The sequence below is a fragment of the Miniopterus schreibersii genome (assembly GCF_964146895.1).
Source record: "Miniopterus schreibersii genome assembly, chromosome: 8".
Taxonomy (NCBI): domain Eukaryota; kingdom Metazoa; phylum Chordata; class Mammalia; order Chiroptera; family Miniopteridae; genus Miniopterus; species Miniopterus schreibersii.
This window is the reverse complement of record NC_138109.1, coordinates 26,669,341-26,686,560: the sequence shown is the minus strand read 5'-3', so window position 1 is coordinate 26,686,560 and position 17,220 is coordinate 26,669,341. Positions and strand designations below refer to the sequence as shown.

General features: G+C 56.0%; 2 protein-coding genes across 5 annotated transcripts; both read right to left on the bottom strand.

The window, feature by feature from the left end:
* Positions 1-95: 95 nt before the first annotated feature.
* B4GALT2 (beta-1,4-galactosyltransferase 2) lies at positions 96-9,932 on the bottom strand (the record flags this gene model as incomplete). 4 transcript variants are annotated; one of them, XM_081146098.1, is made up of 8 exons in its annotated part: positions 9,572-9,932; positions 8,542-8,721; positions 7,658-8,013; positions 7,206-7,441; positions 4,127-4,317; positions 3,833-3,955; positions 3,615-3,719; positions 96-966 (listed from the first exon to the last, which is right to left on the bottom strand). In XM_081146098.1, exons 2-8 carry the CDS (start codon positions 8,589-8,591, stop codon positions 816-818), a joined length of 1,212 nt encoding a protein of 403 aa, XP_081002224.1. In that variant the 5' UTR covers positions 8,592-8,721; positions 9,572-9,932. The 4 variants fall into 4 exon arrangements, with proteins under 4 accessions (XP_081002224.1, XP_081002227.1, XP_081002225.1 ...); XM_081146101.1 differs by lacking the exon at positions 8,542-8,721 and having other exon boundaries at positions 9,572-9,901; XM_081146099.1 differs by lacking the exons at positions 8,542-8,721; positions 9,572-9,932 and adding an exon at positions 9,155-9,176.
* A 914-nt stretch (positions 9,933-10,846) lies between these two features.
* ATP6V0B (ATPase H+ transporting V0 subunit b) lies at positions 10,847-14,312 on the bottom strand. Its single transcript, XM_081143749.1, has 8 exons — positions 13,949-14,312; positions 13,158-13,206; positions 12,839-12,922; positions 12,633-12,710; positions 12,355-12,424; positions 12,191-12,242; positions 11,844-12,034; positions 10,847-11,142 (listed from the first exon to the last, which is right to left on the bottom strand). Exons 1-8 carry the CDS (start codon positions 14,013-14,015, stop codon positions 11,116-11,118), a joined length of 618 nt encoding a protein of 205 aa, XP_080999875.1. The 5' UTR covers positions 14,016-14,312; the 3' UTR covers positions 10,847-11,115.
* Between the last annotated feature and the right edge of the window lie 2,908 nt (positions 14,313-17,220).

The following is a 17,220-nucleotide window of genomic DNA, read 5'->3' as shown; positions in this document are numbered from 1 at the left end:
ACAGCCCCACGGGTGGGGCCGGCACCCTCCCGCAACACCCCCGGGTCTGGATCCAGGGACCCAGATTCCCGTCCCCAGACAGACAAAGGGGCTGCTCCATTCACGTTTTTTACTAAAGCACCCACACAAGTTTCTGTGCAATATACAAACATGATCCGGCCCTGGGGCTACTGCCTTCTCTCCGAGGCAGGGAGGTGGAACCAGAGTGACTGGTCCAAGCTCCACCTGCCACCCATGCAAAGCCCGACCCCAAGATCCCAGGCAGTAACACAGCGCCCCCTCTGGTCCCCTCCTGGGGCTGCTTCTCAGCAGGGGGCCACCAGAGTTTGCCCTCTACAATGTTGAATGAAAAAGGTTTCCCCTCCCCTGGGAGCAAGGGGGATCCCCAGGTCTGAGAAGTCCCCATGGAAGTGGCACTGCCCCCTAGTCATACCTCCCACTCTTCCAGGCCCTAGGGGACTCAAGGGAGGGGAAACTGAGGCACAGAGAGGTGGAGTGACCTAGCCCAGGCCACTCGGTGAGGCAGTGCAGGGGCTGACCCAATCCTGACAGTGAGGGGGGCTGGGCTGGGGAGGGAGGGGCAAGGAGGGATGACCCCAGAGGGCCACACTTGAGGGGCCTGTTCAGGATGGAAGCTCCCCCAAAGTAGGTTGTGAAACTTCCAGGTGCAGCTGGGGGGACCTATTGAAGACCCTCAGAAGACAGAGCCCACAGTCTCAGTCCTGGGGGATCCCCCACAGAGCAGCCGCCAGCCAGGCTGTAGGTCAGTCCTCTGGCGAGCAATTGTTGGCACAGGAGCCTTTTGTCCTTTATTGTCAGCCCCGAGGGGGCCAGGATGGGGGCCGTCCAATGTCCACTGTGATGTTGGTGAAGAGTGGTTGCCGAGACACCTCCAGGACCTGATACCGCACTGACCCAATGCCGTCCCGCTTCATGGTCAGCTTCGTGTTTTGAATCTTGGTAAACCTAGATAGGATGGAAATGAGTCCAGATCAGGGCTAACGACCAAACCCAGTATCTCTGGGGCCAAGGGTCAAGCCACCCTGGCTTCTTCCAGGGGTGACTCAGTTCTCCTTGCCACCCCTCCACCTATCTGGAGCCCTTTTGCGCTTGCATTGGACCTCAAAACAGAGATCTCACCCCCTTGAGTCCAGAATTGTGACATCCTCACAAATCTTCCATCTCAGACCTTCCTTCTAAGCTTTAGACCCAGACATGGGGCCTCCCATGGACACCTCAAATGCAACATGTCCTATACCAGATGTGTCATCTTTACTCCCCAAATCCATCACCTCTGTGCCATCTTCTCTGTTCCTCATCCTTTAGTCACTCCTTCGCCATCTATTTGCTGAGTGGTCCCCAAGTGCCAGGATCTATGCTAAACACCAGGGACACAGCCATAAACAGGACAACAAGGTCCTTCCTCTCATGGCAAGTCTATGCCACTAGGAGCAACAGGTAACAAACAAGGGACACATCACAGTGCTAAGGGACATAGGAGAGGGAGACCAAGAAGACTGACTTGGAAGGGGTGAGTATGTGACATCAAGCTGACAGCAGGGGGGAGAGCATTCTAGGCAGAGGTAACACCACCTGCTGACCCTAAACTGGGAATGAGAATTTGCACAGCAGAGTGGCTAGACCCTAATGGGCCAAGGGAAGACACAGAGTAAGATTAGCTTGGAGGTTACAGAATGTACGAGCAGGGCTCTGTAAGTCAGAGGAAGCAGTTTTTTATTCTGTGAGCAAGAAGACACCGAGGGGGTTTTAGCCCAGTCTGTGGGGAGGGAGGGACAGGGGACATGAACTACAGAAGGACAATGGGGAAGCAGGGAAACTAGTGAGAAGTCACTGCAGTGGTCCAGGCAAAATAGAAGGTAGTAAAGAAAAAAACGGATGGGCTCAGATATGTTTGGAGGTTGGCACAGATATGACTTGCTGATGGTTCAGACATGTAGGCGGAGGGGAAGAAGAATCCAGAACTCTTAGATTTGAGGCAAATGCAGCTGCTAGGTAGATGGAGCCACCATCCACAGGGTGCCTTTAGCCAGAACATCTTGCTCTCTTGCCATTCCCCCACCCAAGGGAGACATCACTAACTGATGCTGGCTGCTCCTGAAACAGGCCCGAGGCTCCTGGCATGTGCTTCTAGTAGATCTCCACGCCCACGCTCATCCCAGCTGTCCTGGTCCTCCCAGTCCTCCTGAGCTCAGCTCAGACCCCTCTGCAGCCACCGGGACTTGGAGCACTCTCTCTCAGATGCCCCGAAGCCCTCTTCTCCCAGTCTTTTGTCCCTCCCCTGCTCACCATGATTTTTAACTGAACTGCTTTTTCATCAGCTCCCTGGGCGCCTGGTGCTTCATGCTTCTGCCAAACATCAACCCTGCATCAGTGCAGCACTTCCCCACTCTTACACCCTGGGTTCAGAGCAGAACAATCCTACTGCTCCGGCTAGCTACACAGCAGCCTCATGCCCAGCACGCCCCTGGGGCCCACTGATTCCCTCGGGCCTGGCCAGCTTCCCCCCAGCTCCACCCAGCAGCTCTGCCAGCCCTTCGCCTTCTTCAAGCTCCAAGGGTGGTACTTCCAAACCCAAATCTGATCTTGCTCCTTCCCTGCTTATAGCTCTTCCATGGCCCCCAACGCCCCTGGGACAAAGGTGAAACTGCCAACCTGGGATTTGAGACCCTGAACACCCAGCAAGGACCCTCTCACTGTCAGTCTCGGCCCTCAGAACTTTTAATACCCATGAGTTTCAGACTCTTAGCATATACCATGCACATTCACATTCCAGACTCCTACACACACTATTTCCTTTTTTCCAAACTGGCCTCTTCCATTAGCCTGGTGAATACAGCACTGTGCCCAAGGTAGGTGTGTGACAAATACTTGCTGAATGAATAGCTCTTGTCACACTCCAGCTTAGTATCACATCCTCCAGGAAGCCTCCCACTATCGCTCTGTCAGGACAGTACCTTGCCCTGATCACCTTGTGCCGTAACTGCCTGTCTCCCTCCCTGGAATGAACTTCATGTGGGACATCCAGCCTGGGCCCTCCTCCCCCACAAGATTTGGCACCAGACGGTCCCTGAATGGGGTCAGGAAGCCCTTGTCTACATTTCACATGTTCTCATGCACTTCTCCCAGCCAGCACCAGACACCAAGTGCTGCTACATCCTCAGAGACAGAGCCCCCTGCTCCAATCTCAGAGGGGTCAGTAATGTCTTTCCAATCCCCACCCCACACCCAGTGCTCAGGCCACCTTTGTTGAGCCCAGGTCCAGGAGCTGAGCCCAGTGCCGGCTATCTCTTATTCTAGTTGCTCTGGCACAACTGAAATCTGTGGGGACACTGAGGGGAATGCTATCTGCTCAATGGCGATTTGAGCCTTGCCTTTGCATTTTAGTCACCACTAGGAATCAGGCCAGGGGTGAGAGCTGTCTAGGGTGAGGCTGAGCTGGGGGGTGGGGAACAGGGGTCAGAGGTGCTGAGATTCATCTTTAAGAGTCAAGGGTCGGGGTCCTTGGGATCACCTCTGGAGATCCACGGCACTGGGGGTCACCCCCAGGAAGAAAGGGGTTAGGGGCCCTTGGGGTCATGGGTGCTGGGGGTCACCTCTGAGGGTTGGGCTCGTTATGCTTGTCCCGGTCGTGCTTGATCATGCGGTAGCGGCCTATGCGGATGTCTGGGCGCGAGATCTTCATCCCAGTCAGGGAGATCCTGGGGATGGGTACAGATGGACTACAGCAGGCACCAGGAAGGGCAAGGAGCCCCCCCAGTCTGCGCTGCACCCTCTCGCACTCCCAGTCTACTCTCCACCCGTCCCTACTCACCTGTTGAAGATGTCGTCATCCTCGCCACCCCAGCCCCAGTACTCGTTGGGGAAGCCATTGATTCTCAGAAACTGGGCTTTGCTCAGGCCCGAAACGCCTCCAAAGTAGCCAGCGTAGGGCAGCCTATTGTGTGGGAGGGCAGGCGTCAGTGAAGGGCCTGAGGGTTCCCGATGGAGGCTGGAGATGGGGTGGGGGACAGTGTGCCCGGGGCCAGGAGCAAGGGGGGCACTGGGGCTGGGAGCGAGGGCCTGGGAGTGGGACGTGGCACTGGGTCCAGCTGAGAAGGAAACTCACCGGAAGCCGAACTTGTCCATGGCAATGGCGAAGTGGCGGGGCTGGTCACCACAGCGGTACAGGTTGCGGTCGTCCATGGGGACCAGGTCCACGTCGCTGAAGATGAAGCAGTCATAGGTGGCGTCCTCCTTCAGTGCCTCTAGGAAGCCCACATTGAGCAGCTTGGCTCGGTTGAAGGTGTCCTCACCATGCTGGGGTTGGTGGAGGGGACAGGTCAGCTCTGGGCCTGTGACTGGCCAGCACCTGTCACTTTACCACTGTCCAGAATGGCCCTCACGGCCTACTACCCAACACCCAACCCCTACATGGCTCCTTCAGATTCTTAGGATCAAGTCCACTCCCTACCCTGGACCTGCCCTTCCAAGGCCTTTCATGATTTGGCTCTAGTCTCTTTTCTGGCCACTGCCCTCAGACGCCAAGGCAGAGCTACACTACACTCCTCAGTGGTCCCAGAACATGCAAGACTCTTTCTTGCCTTGGCCTTGGTGTGAACAGCTCCTCCTGCCTGGAATGCCCTCCTCTACTTGTCAAACTCATGTCTGGAAGGCCTCCCTGAACCTCCTGCCGCAGTATCATTACTCATTCCCTCCCGTGTGCTTCACGCATGCCAGTGTCCACTTAAACTGTGATTTAGGGCTCTTATTTCAATCTTCCCTTCACTCAAACATGCCCTGTGGCCCTGTTCTTTGTGCCAGGCATCTTCTTTGTGCCACTGGAGATCCTGGAGATGAGCAGCCCTGAGCGCACTGCATCCCTACTGAGCAGTCACGAAGTGAGACAAACAATGAATGCCCCAAATGACCAGAAACCCTGGGGACTGAGCTACGAGCCTCAGCCACCTGTCCCCTCTGGCTCATTTGGATCTACATCCAATTCCCTGGGGACCCTCTAAGACTAGGACAGGACCGGGCTAGGTTCACTTGTCTCCCAAGAAAATGACATGCACAGGCTATAGGCACTCATGATTCAGTGAGCCTGGGGTTCCAACCTACGAACACCAGGCTGGAGTCAGAGAGGCTCCTGCACTGGGGGTCTTCTCTCCTTATGGAAGGAGAGAAGGAATAGTGGCCCTTCCTCTCCACCAGCCAGCTTGTGCCTGATGAGGTGGGAGCTGCTACCCCGGAACTCGGAACCACCCAGCCCCACTTGTTCTCTTCCCTTCTTCCCCTGCACCTTCTCTCCCACCAGCCCTTGGAACAACTGTCCATTATCTCCTGGCTCATTAGAACTGCTTTCCAACCTCTCACCAGCCAGGAACCCCAGGTTTCTCCCACATGGCTCATAAGCATGCTCAATTCTCTCCCATCTGCAAGAAAACACCTCCCTCTAGCCACCACCCTACCTTTTGCTGTCCTTTGTTGGCAGGGTTTGTTTTTTTTTAAGGAGTTGTCTCCAATTGCCTATTTTCATTTTGTCAAATCTGATTCCTTCTTCAACCCACTGCAATCTGCTTCCGCCCCCACCATGCCCCTGAAATGGCTCTCGCTGGGCCCACCTTGTTGCTAAATCCACTGGACGCTTCTTGGTCCACATACTTCCTCACTCCCCCGGCAGTGCTCACGCACTTGCCGCGCTTCCTTCTTGACACTTATTCCTGGGCTTCCAGAACACTGCACTCTCCTGGGTCCCCTCAAACCTTTCTTGCCAGTCCTGGCAGCTCTGTGGCAATCTCTCTCTTTTCCACCCATCTCTTACATGGTGGCTGTCTCCTCTCAGGCCCCATGCTCCCTGGGCAGGTTGGACATTGTTGGTTTTAGGGACCATCTACATACTGGTGGCTCTCCAATCCCTCCCTCCACCTCAGACCTCACTCCTAGGTCGACTCATTTGTCCAACTGCCTGCTAATCATTCCTCTCACACTTCCCCCAGGCACTCAAACATATCACATGCAGAAAAGAATTCAGAGTCACGCTCTCCCCCAGACCTGGTCCAGCTCCTGTTTCCATCCTGCTCACAGGCGCAGCTATCCACACAGCAAACAGCCAAGACAGAAGCACCCGGGCTGTCCTGGCATCTCCCTTTCCTTACTCTCCACCTGCATCACAACTTTCCCTTCAACCCCACAACTACTGCCTGACTCACACACATGTCCACCATTTCTTTCCTCAACATCATAGCCTCTTCCTACTGGTCACCCTGCCGCTAGTCTGCCCTTCCAGCCCATTCTCCATGTGCAATCAGTGATCTTTCTATAAGCAAACGTACACTTCACTCCCCCTTAAAACTTTACAATGGTGCCCACCACCTTTTCAGGCTGGATTTCAAGTTCTTAACATGTCTCCTAAGACCCTTATGGATTTGGCCTCCATCAGTTCCTCCAGCCTCATCTTTGTTACCCACCCTTCATTTTGGATCCCACAGCTCAGCCAACAATTCCTGGACACACGGGACCAGTTCTCTCGCTGGGGCTGCCAGGTCCCTCTGCCTAGAACTCCCGCCTCCTCCAGTCCCCTGCCAGCTGATGCCTGTTCATCCCTCAAGGCCCATCTCAACCATCACTTCCCAAGCCCAGGGCTGGACCTGGCCCCTCGGTTCTTCCACAGCCCCCTACTCCAACTCCAGACACACACCATCATCCTGGAGCCTCCAGGGATCCAAATCCAAGTCTGGGAGTTCTCTGTGGGGAGGAGGGCCTAAGTCAGATCCTCTCTGGGCCCCAGCAGCCAGCCCTAGCCAGGCCCGTGGCAGGGCTCAGACAGTGAGCCAAGTTCCTAGGGCCAGCACTTTCACAGGCTAACTCTTCCTCTCCTCAGGCCCTCAACATCTCCTCAGGGCCAGCAGACTCTAGGCCTCCACCACCATGCGATGGGGCCCATCAAAGGCAGGCAATGGGGCTCATCCGCATTAAGGCCATGCACACACCCGCCAGTGTGCATGCCAACATTCACATGCGTGTACTTCCCATCACGCATTCGCAAACCTTCCTATGCGCACATTGACATACAGGTACCCCCACAGGTAATTCACATATCTACACAACCATGGGCAGACAGACAAGGACCCTGAATGCCCCCAAACCCACAGGTGCCAGTGGTTCCCTGGTGGCTAGTACCCAGCCTGGGGTCATAGACAGCACACCTGGTTGATGACGTAGATGCCATAGCGCAGCCGCTGTCGCCTCAGAATGGGGTGCAGATAGTGGAGCCAGTAGCGCAGGTGGTGCTCCCGGTGTCGAAATGGGATGATGACCGCCACTGTCTGGGCTGGGGCGCAGTCGGGTGGTGTATAGCGGCCACCCAGGAGCACACCTGGGTTCTCCCTCTGCACCCGCTCCAGTGGCATGGGTGAGGTGAACTCAATCAGCAGTCGGCCCACTGCAGGCAGGACGGTGGCAGGAATCAGGCCTTCATCAGAATCCAGGGACACCAGCCCTCTCCCTCAGCCTGGGGGTGGGCAAGGGAACCCGAGGAACAGCCCTCTTACAACAGACCTGGACCCTTGGCACCCAACTGGTCAAGACTCCATTCCCCCAGTCGAAATGGTTAGGTCCTCTGCCCACCCCTATAGGCAGCCCTGCCCTGCAGGCTCACCAAGACCAGGTGGCGAGTCAGGACAGGGCGGCAAGATGGCAGCCGTGGAGCCAGGCCGGACACTGGGGGCCTCTGGGAGTCCGGAGCTGGGGGCAGTGGCGTTTGGCCGGGAGCAGTTGGTGCTGCTGCTGGCAGCTGGGTGAAGGACACGGGCAGGGCCTCGGGCACTGAAGCGGCTGAAGAAGGCCAGGTGCTGGGCATAGACGTCAAAGTAGAGGATGACAGCCACGAGAAAGTGCAGCACGCACAGAAGGAGCACAGCCTTGCAGACGCGCTCCAGCGTCCCCCCCAGCAGTCTGCTCATCCCGCAGGCGGCCTCCGGCCCGCCCAGTGGGCCCGGGCATCCGGCTGCCGGCCTGAGCAAGGGTAGGAAAGAAACCAACCCAGCCAGTCAGGGCTGGATGGGCAAGGCTACCCGCCCACCTCCTGCCCACTGCTCACACTCACGGACCCACATCCTCACACTTCCCGGCGTATACCCTCTAACACTCATGGGCTCACATTCTTCCTGCAGACAGACACACAGACAGTCCCTAGCAACTCCATACCCACACATCCTCACGTACCTGAGTACTTACCTATGTCTGCTTGCATTCCTTTCCCTCACTACACACACACCCACACAAGCACAGCCTCACACCCCCCACACTCAGGTAATTGCCCTTATTACACAATCACACACACACACACACACACACACCCATGTGTTCCCAGGAACATGAACACGTGACCTCTGACCACGATGGTTCATACCTAAACGTGGAAACACGTGTACCTACAGACCCACATGTGTACCTGTGCCCCAAAGAACAGACACCCCACAGGGCAGCATCGTCATCCCAGGACTCGAGGTCAGGAAGGGCGACTACGTACTGAGCACCTACCATGCAGGAGTGCTTTGTACTCTGACTTCACTTAGTCCTCCCAGGAGCATGGTGGGCAGTCAGTGGTTTGGTCAAACAGGTCCCAGTGGCAAGCAGGCCAGGCCAGCTGGAACCAGGCTGGGAAGTGGCCCTCAGCATCCAGATGGCCCAAATACAGGATGTTTATGGGATCCCTTCCTTCTGGAGCAAGAGGTCAAAATACAGGGTGGGGCACAGGACACCCCTCTATAAGACCTCAAGGATTGGGATGAACTCTCTGGGGCCTGTCCAGCCCTGCTGGTTCTGATTCCTAAAACGGGGAACACTTGAGCCCTGGAGACAGAGGTGCAGCACTCGGCATGGAAGGAAAGGGTCTTGCCTGGGCCACAGCTCCAGCTGCGGTTCCAACAGAGCAGCAACACTTCTGTGGCTACTTCTGGCGGTACTTGAGGTTGCAGCGTGAGTCTCACTCATGGACACCTAGTATCATACCACCATACCCCTTGGTCCCAGCTATAGGCCCCTGCACTCAGATGCACACACAACCACATACAGACACACCCAGATGACAGGAACACACAAGGCTTACACACTCAAAAACAAAGCCGCTGATCCTGCACTTACACAGCCATACCTACAAGCTCCCGGACATCTCACAGCACCGGGCCCCACGTGAAAACATTCCCATCCCTCCTTGGGGCAGGGGCTCTGGGTCAGGCTGACCACCCGGCTGCGAGGGACATTTGGCCAGGGCTGGAAGGCTGAGCTGCCTGAACACGTGGCACCCCAGCACGGGGGAGGCAGCGAAGACTCAAGACTCGGAGGGTGTGGAGCCTGGGGGTGGGGAGGCGTGGATGTGGGGCAGGGGCCCAGGCAAAGGGGAAACGTGAGTGGAGCGCCTCCCCACGCCACGAGGCTGGGGCGAGCCGGGACAATAAAGGAGGCCAGTTGGGGGCGGGCAGAGGCACGGTGGGGGGCGGTGGGGGGAGCTGAAGGATGGGGATGGGGTGGGGTAACGCTAGGCCAGGGTCTGGCCACTAGCGTCTCTCACCGGGTCCTGGGCGGGGATCGCGGGGCCGGGTCCGGAATCTTGGGGCCCGGCGCTGGGGGCCGCACGCGGGCCCCCCTCTCACCGGCGCTCAGCAGGGGGCGCTGCTCCAGCTGGGGCGGGCTTCCCAGCTCCAGCGGATGCAGAAGGCTCTGTCCCCCATGGCCCGACCCCGCCGCCTCCGGCCACCGGGTCAGCGGCCCCCGTGGCCCCTGGGCCGCCTCCCGCCGCCGCCTTGGGCCATGGTGCGGAGCCGCCCCGGGGGACAGGGCGGGGCCGGGCTGCGGGGCAGACCCACGGACCGGCGAGCCGATGGACCACAGTGCCACCACCTCCCTCCCGCGCTACGGCGCCTCGGAGGGGCAGGCCCGGCTGGCGCACCCGCGCGCGCGCGCCCGCGGTCCCCCGCCTCCAGCGCGCCCGCACCCTCCGCGCGCCTCCGCCGCCCGCCCCTGCCCGCGGCCAAGCACAGCGGAGCGAGGAGACAGAAGGGACAGAGGTGGCACAGGACCCGGGAGGGGCGTAAGAAATCGATAAGGCTCATCTAAGGGGTTGGATTCGAGGTCTGAACCGGAGAGGGTGTGGATAAGCCAAACCCATCACGGAGGAGCGGGGTCTGGGTTGGAGCACGAACTCAGCCAAAGGGGCTGACTAGGGCAGGGAGGTTTGGGATTTGGCAACGCACTGATGGGAGCGTTATTAAAGGTCTGCCAGGGGTCAGTGGAGGGGCCCCTAGTTGGGCAGGACCCTTAAAGGCGTGGACAGAAGTTTGTGGCTAGGGCCTGGAGGTGGCTGGGGCTTCTAGGGTAACAGGAGGTTGGGTTAGATTGGATAGAAGTGGAAGGAGCTGGACAAGGCCCTGGGAACACGGGATCAAATTAGTCACTGACAGAGGGCGTGCTGGGATAGGCAGAGGCAAATGAATGAATGAGCTCCAAGCCCCAGGAGGGTAGGGAGTGATGGATGCCTGAGGGCAGAGATAGGTCATTTGGATTTTTCAGAGCCCCGAGGGCATAGGACTAGGACACTCCCCATCCTCCCCCACACAAACACCTGGGCCCATACCTCTCCCCACCCCGACTTCATCATGCCCATCAATACAGATGTTCAGGGGTACAGAGTCCTCAGCCCAGCACCCTTCCCATCCCACCCAGGAGCCAGCTTTGTCCAGCGCAGAGACAGTAGATATGAATGGCAAGAGGCTGGCATGAGGTTGAGGCCTATAGGCCTGTTTACCCTTCTGTGAAAGGTGAAGGAGAGCAACAAAAGCAGCACTGATCCAGACAAATACCACGTTTATTTCACAAACACTGGGAAGACAGGCTGGGGGTGGAGGTGGGACACAGGTGCAGAGCTGCACAGTCATCAGCAACCCACTCCCCACACTGAGGATCCAGCCAGGCAGAGCCTCCAAGTCGACAGGCAGCGAGGAGTGAGTGCAGGGAGGGCCCAGAACACCGAGCCCTGTGAAAGGGGCACAGCTCCAGCTGTCCCAGTAAAACCACAAATAAATAAGAGTGGGGCACGGCCCCACCCACACAGATCATCTAGTCACCCATCTTCACTTTGGAGGTCTGCAAAAAAAGAACAGAAAAAATCAGGTAGAGACAGAGAAACAGATAAGACAGTGACAAATGACAGAAGACCAGACCTAACAAACTCATGGTGAGATGAACAGATGGATGACTGGACCAGAATGGATATGCTATGACAGACAAACACAGATGAACATGGACAGTCAAACCACCACAGTTAAGCTGTGGGACAGATAGATGAAGAGAAGTGGCATATAGACAGTGCTGGTCACAAAGAGTCAACCCAGTCAGGCACCCACAGTCACCCTCAGATCCTCAAGCTGATCATTAGCCACAAACTCACACACTGCCAGACAGATAAGGCACACACAATTCAGACATGCTGTCCGACTGACAGGAGAGATACACACAGGCCCAGCTAAACAGTCAAACACACTGAGACAGACTTATTTGGACACAGACAAGATCTCAACCCATGGAGACAAACAAAAAGAGACTAAATGAAACATACAGACACAAAGCAACAGAAAAACCCCTCAAGACAATTGTCAGTGTTTCCAGATTAGAAACAAAACTAAATTGAAAGCTTCAAAAGGGGAAAACCAGAAGATGGGAATGAAGTGGTGGAAGCTATTCAGGGGTTCTATGGTTACAGGTGGAGGAGGGAGCACTGCTGCTCCTCTGGAAGGAGGGTGAGGCTGGGTTAGGGACAAGGACAGAGGCTCCCCAGCATTCAGCACCTGAAGGATCGCAACGATGACCCCAAAGAGGCCGATGGCGCTGCCAAAGATCTCCACGATAAGAATCTTCACAAAGAGGCTAGGGTTCTGTGCATCGGCCAGGGCTGCTCCACTGCCCACAATGCCCACGCAGACTCCACAGAAGAGGTTAGACAGGCCCACTGTGAGGCCAGCTCCAAACATGGAGTAGCCTGGAGGGATGGAAAGGGAACGTTGAGGCCAATCACCAGCCCAACTGTGCAAAGCAGGCCAAAGTAGGTGACAGAATATCAAAATAAAGAGTCTAAACTGAGGGTGGAAAGGGGAAAGCAGGTGCCCTAGCTTTTTCCCTTCACATACCCACCTACCTGCATGATAGTTTCGATGGCCAATGGCTTTGGGGTCAGTGGCACTGAAAGGCTGAGGAAGGCAGAGAAGTAATCAGAAACCAATCTCTAAGCTCCTCTCCATTCCCCAAGCAATGTACAGAACACACTGGAATGGATGCTCAACCCGCCTTGGTACCCCATACCTCCGCCATGTTGCTAATGACAATTGCCATGATGATGCCGTAGATAGCCACAGCCTCACAGAAGATGATGCTGGAAGCAACAGTGGTGGGCAAAGGGGGTTGAGAGGAAAAAGAGATGAGAAAGAAATCAACATTCCTCCTCAGGGAGTCCCCAGTCACCTTTCCCCCACTAGCATCCCACCCCATCAGGAGGCTGGTGAGGAGCTGATGTCAGGTCAAACAAATGGGCAGCTTCCAATGCAGCTGGTTCACACAGCCTTCCAAGGGCCCTAACTTACCTGACCAGGTTCTTGGTCTTGATCCTAGGGGCCTTCACCCCTCCCCCAATGATGGATGAGCCAGTAATATAGATGCCCCTGGTGTAAGGATAAGAAACCAATGAGCAGAGGCCAAGCTAGACAGTGCCCCCAGGGTGACTAAGGATCCAACACCACCACCTGCTATGACTCACCCCCTCCCCCAATCACACCACCCCAACACTCACCAGGCTGCTCCAACCACAGACAGGGAGATAGCTAGGCCAATGCCCAGGTTTGACCACATGAAGGGGGAAGTCTCTGTCAAGAACCTGGTGTGAAGACAGGGAGGAAAGCAATTCAGCCTTGGTGGAGAAGTGGGCACAAAATTCAAACCTCCACACCTCCAACCCCACCAGTACTGGTTGCTAAAACAAAAGATTTCAGGTTTCCGGAAGGTCCACATCCCAGGCAGCCGGGGATGGGGTGGAGGAGGGGGCACAAATCAGCGAAGGAAGGCTGCAGAGAAGCAGCTCCTAGGGGAGTCCTCTCCCTGCCTTCCCTTACCATGCCACATCAAAGCGGAAGCCCAAGTCAAAAATGGTGTAGCAGATCCCTGCAGCAGTGAGAAAAAAGGGGTTAGGGGCTGCTCTTCAGAGAGAAGCTCCCCAACTTAGACATGAAGTTGCGGCCCAGCTGATGGGCCACCTCCTCAAAGGTCTGCCTACACCTAAGTCAAGGGAAAGTCCCCAGGCTGGTCCCCCTCTGGAAAGCACGGCTGTCTATACAGATGCCTCTGCTCGGGCCTCCATTTCTGCCACTCCCTCAGTAACATCGCATTCGGTGCCACCACCTCCCAGACCAAGACCCTTCCGGGCAGCACCTCGCAGGCCTGAGAACCCTGGAGGACGGGAGAGCAAGAGCTCGGGCCAGGCCCCGCCGGATCCCGCCGGCCCAGTCCGCGCCGCTGTTTACTCAACAAGCTGGGGGGGCGGAGAGCTCAACGACCAGAAAAAGAGGAACTGGAGCAGCCGGCCCACGACCCAAGCAGGCCGGTCAGAAGCAAGAGGGACGACGGCCGCGCGCCCGGGGAGGCGGACGGTGACGGCGACGACCGAAGGCGCCCAGGGCTGCTCTCGCGGCCCCACCTACCCCCGCCCGCGCCCCCCCTCGAGCAGCTGGAGATCCGGGTCTCCTCCGTTGGGGTCACCGGCCCCGACAGGCGCGAGGCAACTCCCGGAGCCCGGGGCACAGAGCTCGCGCTGGAGCTCAGCCGTCCCGGGACCCCCGCCCCCGCTGAGCTCCAGGCGGACCAGCTCCGCCCGGACGCGGGCCCCGCCCGCAGGGCCCGGCCTCACCCACGACGATCATGCAGGCCCAGAAGGCCACGAAGACCCCGGAGTACAGGAGCGCTAGCCCCGTCATGGCGGCGGCGGCGGCGGGGCCCGGGTCGGCGGAGACAGAGCTAAAGCCGCGTCCCTGCGTCCACCGTCCGCCCCGCAGTCGGTCCTCCGGCCCGCACGGTCACCTGACTCGCCCACGTGACGCGCGGGCACCACGTGACCCCGGGCCGGCTCGGCGCCGCCGCGGGGGCGGGCTCGGCGCCGCCGGAACTGCCGGCGCTGAGGATTGTGGTGGTTGTGGTCCCGGCTTCAGGAGCGGCGCCGGCGCGCTGCCGACGGGCGCCTCGACCTCTCAAGGTCTCTCTCGCTGCCCCTGCGCGGCCCGCCGGCCCTGCCTCCCGCCCGAGCCTGCTCGGGGCCCCGCCCTTGCTTTCCCTCCCAGGCGCGCGAGGGGCCAGCTCTGCTCCTCGGGCTGCTGCCTCTCCGCGGCGCGCTTCCCCGCTGCCTGGCGCCGGGCCCTCAGAAACCGCTCTTCCAGGGCGCCGCCCCTCCCCGAGGCGTGGTGTGCGCCCGCTCTGGGAGGCCCCTCCGGCCTGCTGCGCCCCTCCCGTTCAAAATGCCCCCCTGATGGCTCCCACTCCACTCGAAAGCCCTCGTTCTTTTAATGGCCTCTAGGTCGCTCCCAGCGTGGTTCCGGACTGCCCGTCTGTCGCCCCCGCTAGCTCCGGCTGCACGGCATCCGTGCTGTTCCTTGAACATGCCAGCCGTCCCCTCACCACGCTGGCCTCGCACTCGTTCTCCCTGCTTCTCCGAATTTACCCTGTGGCTTACTCGGCGTCATCCTTCCAGGCTTCGTTCACCTCTTCAAAAGGCCTTCTCTGACCATCCTGTTTAATATTGCCACTGCTGGGGCATTTGCCAAGGGAGAGACCTAGGAGGCCTGTTGAGAGTTAAAAACAGGTTAACTTGAAACCACCTGGGTGCAGGTGGGGTGAGGCTCAGTGGGCAGTCACTACCCCAGAGGAGGTAGAGACTTTTCTGTAGGGCTTCCTCGGACGGGAGGGGGAGTGAGGAGTGGGGAGTTGGATAAAGAATCAATGTTGTCTGTTTCCCCTGTGCTTTCTGTCCTTCCTGCAGTCGGGTGCAGGTATTCTCACTGGTCGTTTGTGCTTTGGCAGGGCTTGTGGTCACTTTGTGGTTTATAGGTTGCCAAGTTCCTGCTTCTGGGCTGCTCCCACCAAGATGGGAGCTTTGGACTCGGGTTACCAGGGACCTTATAGCAACCCCTCTCCCCTGCACTCCCTTCCCAGCTTTATGTCTCCATAGCACTTATCACCATCTGGCATACTGAGTGTTTTGGTTATCCATCTCTCCCCACCCATGAGAATGTAAGCACCATGAAAGGATTTCTGTTGATCTCACTGTTGTATTTCCAGTGCCTGGAACACACTGGGTGCTCAGTGCATGTTTGTAATTGGTGGTTACAAAGTAGTCAAGAGGATGTAAAGCACAGCATAGGGAATAAAGTCAATAATATTGTAATAACTATGTTTGGTGTCAGGTGGGTACTGGACGTGTGGGGGGGAAAACTTTGTAAAGAACATGATTGTCTAACTACTATACTGTACACCTGAAACTAATACAAAATAAAACTGAAAGTAAACTGTAATTGAAAAAGGTTTATTGATTATATGTTGAAATTGTTTTTTATATGAGTTTTAAAAAGTATTAAGTTTACAAAATAAAAGAATATCTAGTCATACTCAGCAATATTTCTAATCTCCTTTTAAGCTCTTCCCAGTTGATATACAAAATTTGTATTTTAATTTGCATCTACAATGTTTAATTTCTACATATTTACTATTTATAAACATTAATTTTATAAGTGTGGGTTATAAATAAATATACACATTTACCATTTTCTAAACCTTACTTATTCGTATTGTACATGTTGCTTTCTGCACGCAGATGTTTATTTTCATTTCATACATATAATTTAAAGATGCTTACACTACATTTGCAAAACATTTTATCTTCTCAATTGGTTGATCCCTTTCAATTATTTTTTAATGTTTTTATTGGCTTCAGAGAGGGAAAGGGAGAGGGAGAGAAACATCAATGATGAGTCATTGAACGGCTGCCTTCTGCACCCCCAGCACTGAAGATCGAGCCCAAAACCAGGCATGTGCCCTAACAGGGAATCGAACAGTAACCTCCTGGTTCATAGGTCGATGCTCTACCACTGAGCCATTCCAGCTGGGCTCCCTTTCAATTTTGATGTGTTGGTTTGCTATACAGTGACACACATTTTAATATACTGAAGGTTGTATCTTCATTGTTTTCTTCAGGTATTTATGGGTGTGTGTGTATGTGTGTCTTACATCTTAATAAAGACATTTTGGTTACAAAAACACGTTTGGCCCTGGCCAGTATGGCCCATTGGTTGAAGTGTCAGCCTGCACACCAAGGGTTGCAGGTTCAATTCCTGGTCAAGGGCACATACTTGGGTTGCAGGTTCAATCCCACATGCTGGAGGCAACCAATCGATGTGTCTCTCTCACATCGATGTTCCCCCCACACACACTCCTTCCCTCCCACTCTAAAAATCAATGGAAAAAATATCCTTGGGTGAGGATTAACAAAAAAACAAAAGAAATTCCTTTTTTTGTAGAATACATGTTTGGTGCCCATCTTGATCCAGTTACCACGGTCAGTTTATAGATCTGCCTCTACCAGTGGACTGGGCACTCCCTAAAGGTAGGGACCACATCTTCCTTGTTCACCTGCTTTTTCAACACCCTGGACAATGCCAATATGCCAAGATTCTCAGAAAACGTGTGGAATGAAGTGAGTTGTTTCATTCACTCCTCAGCCTTTAGGGTCCAGCAACTCCACCCTGCCAGAGGCGCCTCCCCCCCCCCCCCCCCCCCCCCCCCCCCGTGCTGGGTCATGCGTGTATTTAAGCATGGTGTATCCTTTGTTAAATGTCCTTTTCACTTCTCTCCTATTTTTTCCTCCAAGAGATACAGCTTACGTATCACTCATTCTGGGAAGCCTTTTTTGGGCTCCAGCTGCCCCTGTGGGCTTCCCTCCTCACAGATTAGTTTCACTGTGTGGTAAGTGCCTATTTAACCACCTCTCTTCCCAATTACACTGTGAGGACAGGAATCCAATAAACTACAATTCAGATTTCCACACACAGGACCTGTGCAGGACCTGCAGTGTGTGATGAATAAAAAGAAACAGGAGGCCCGGCCAACGTGGCTCAGTGGTTAAGTGTTGATCTA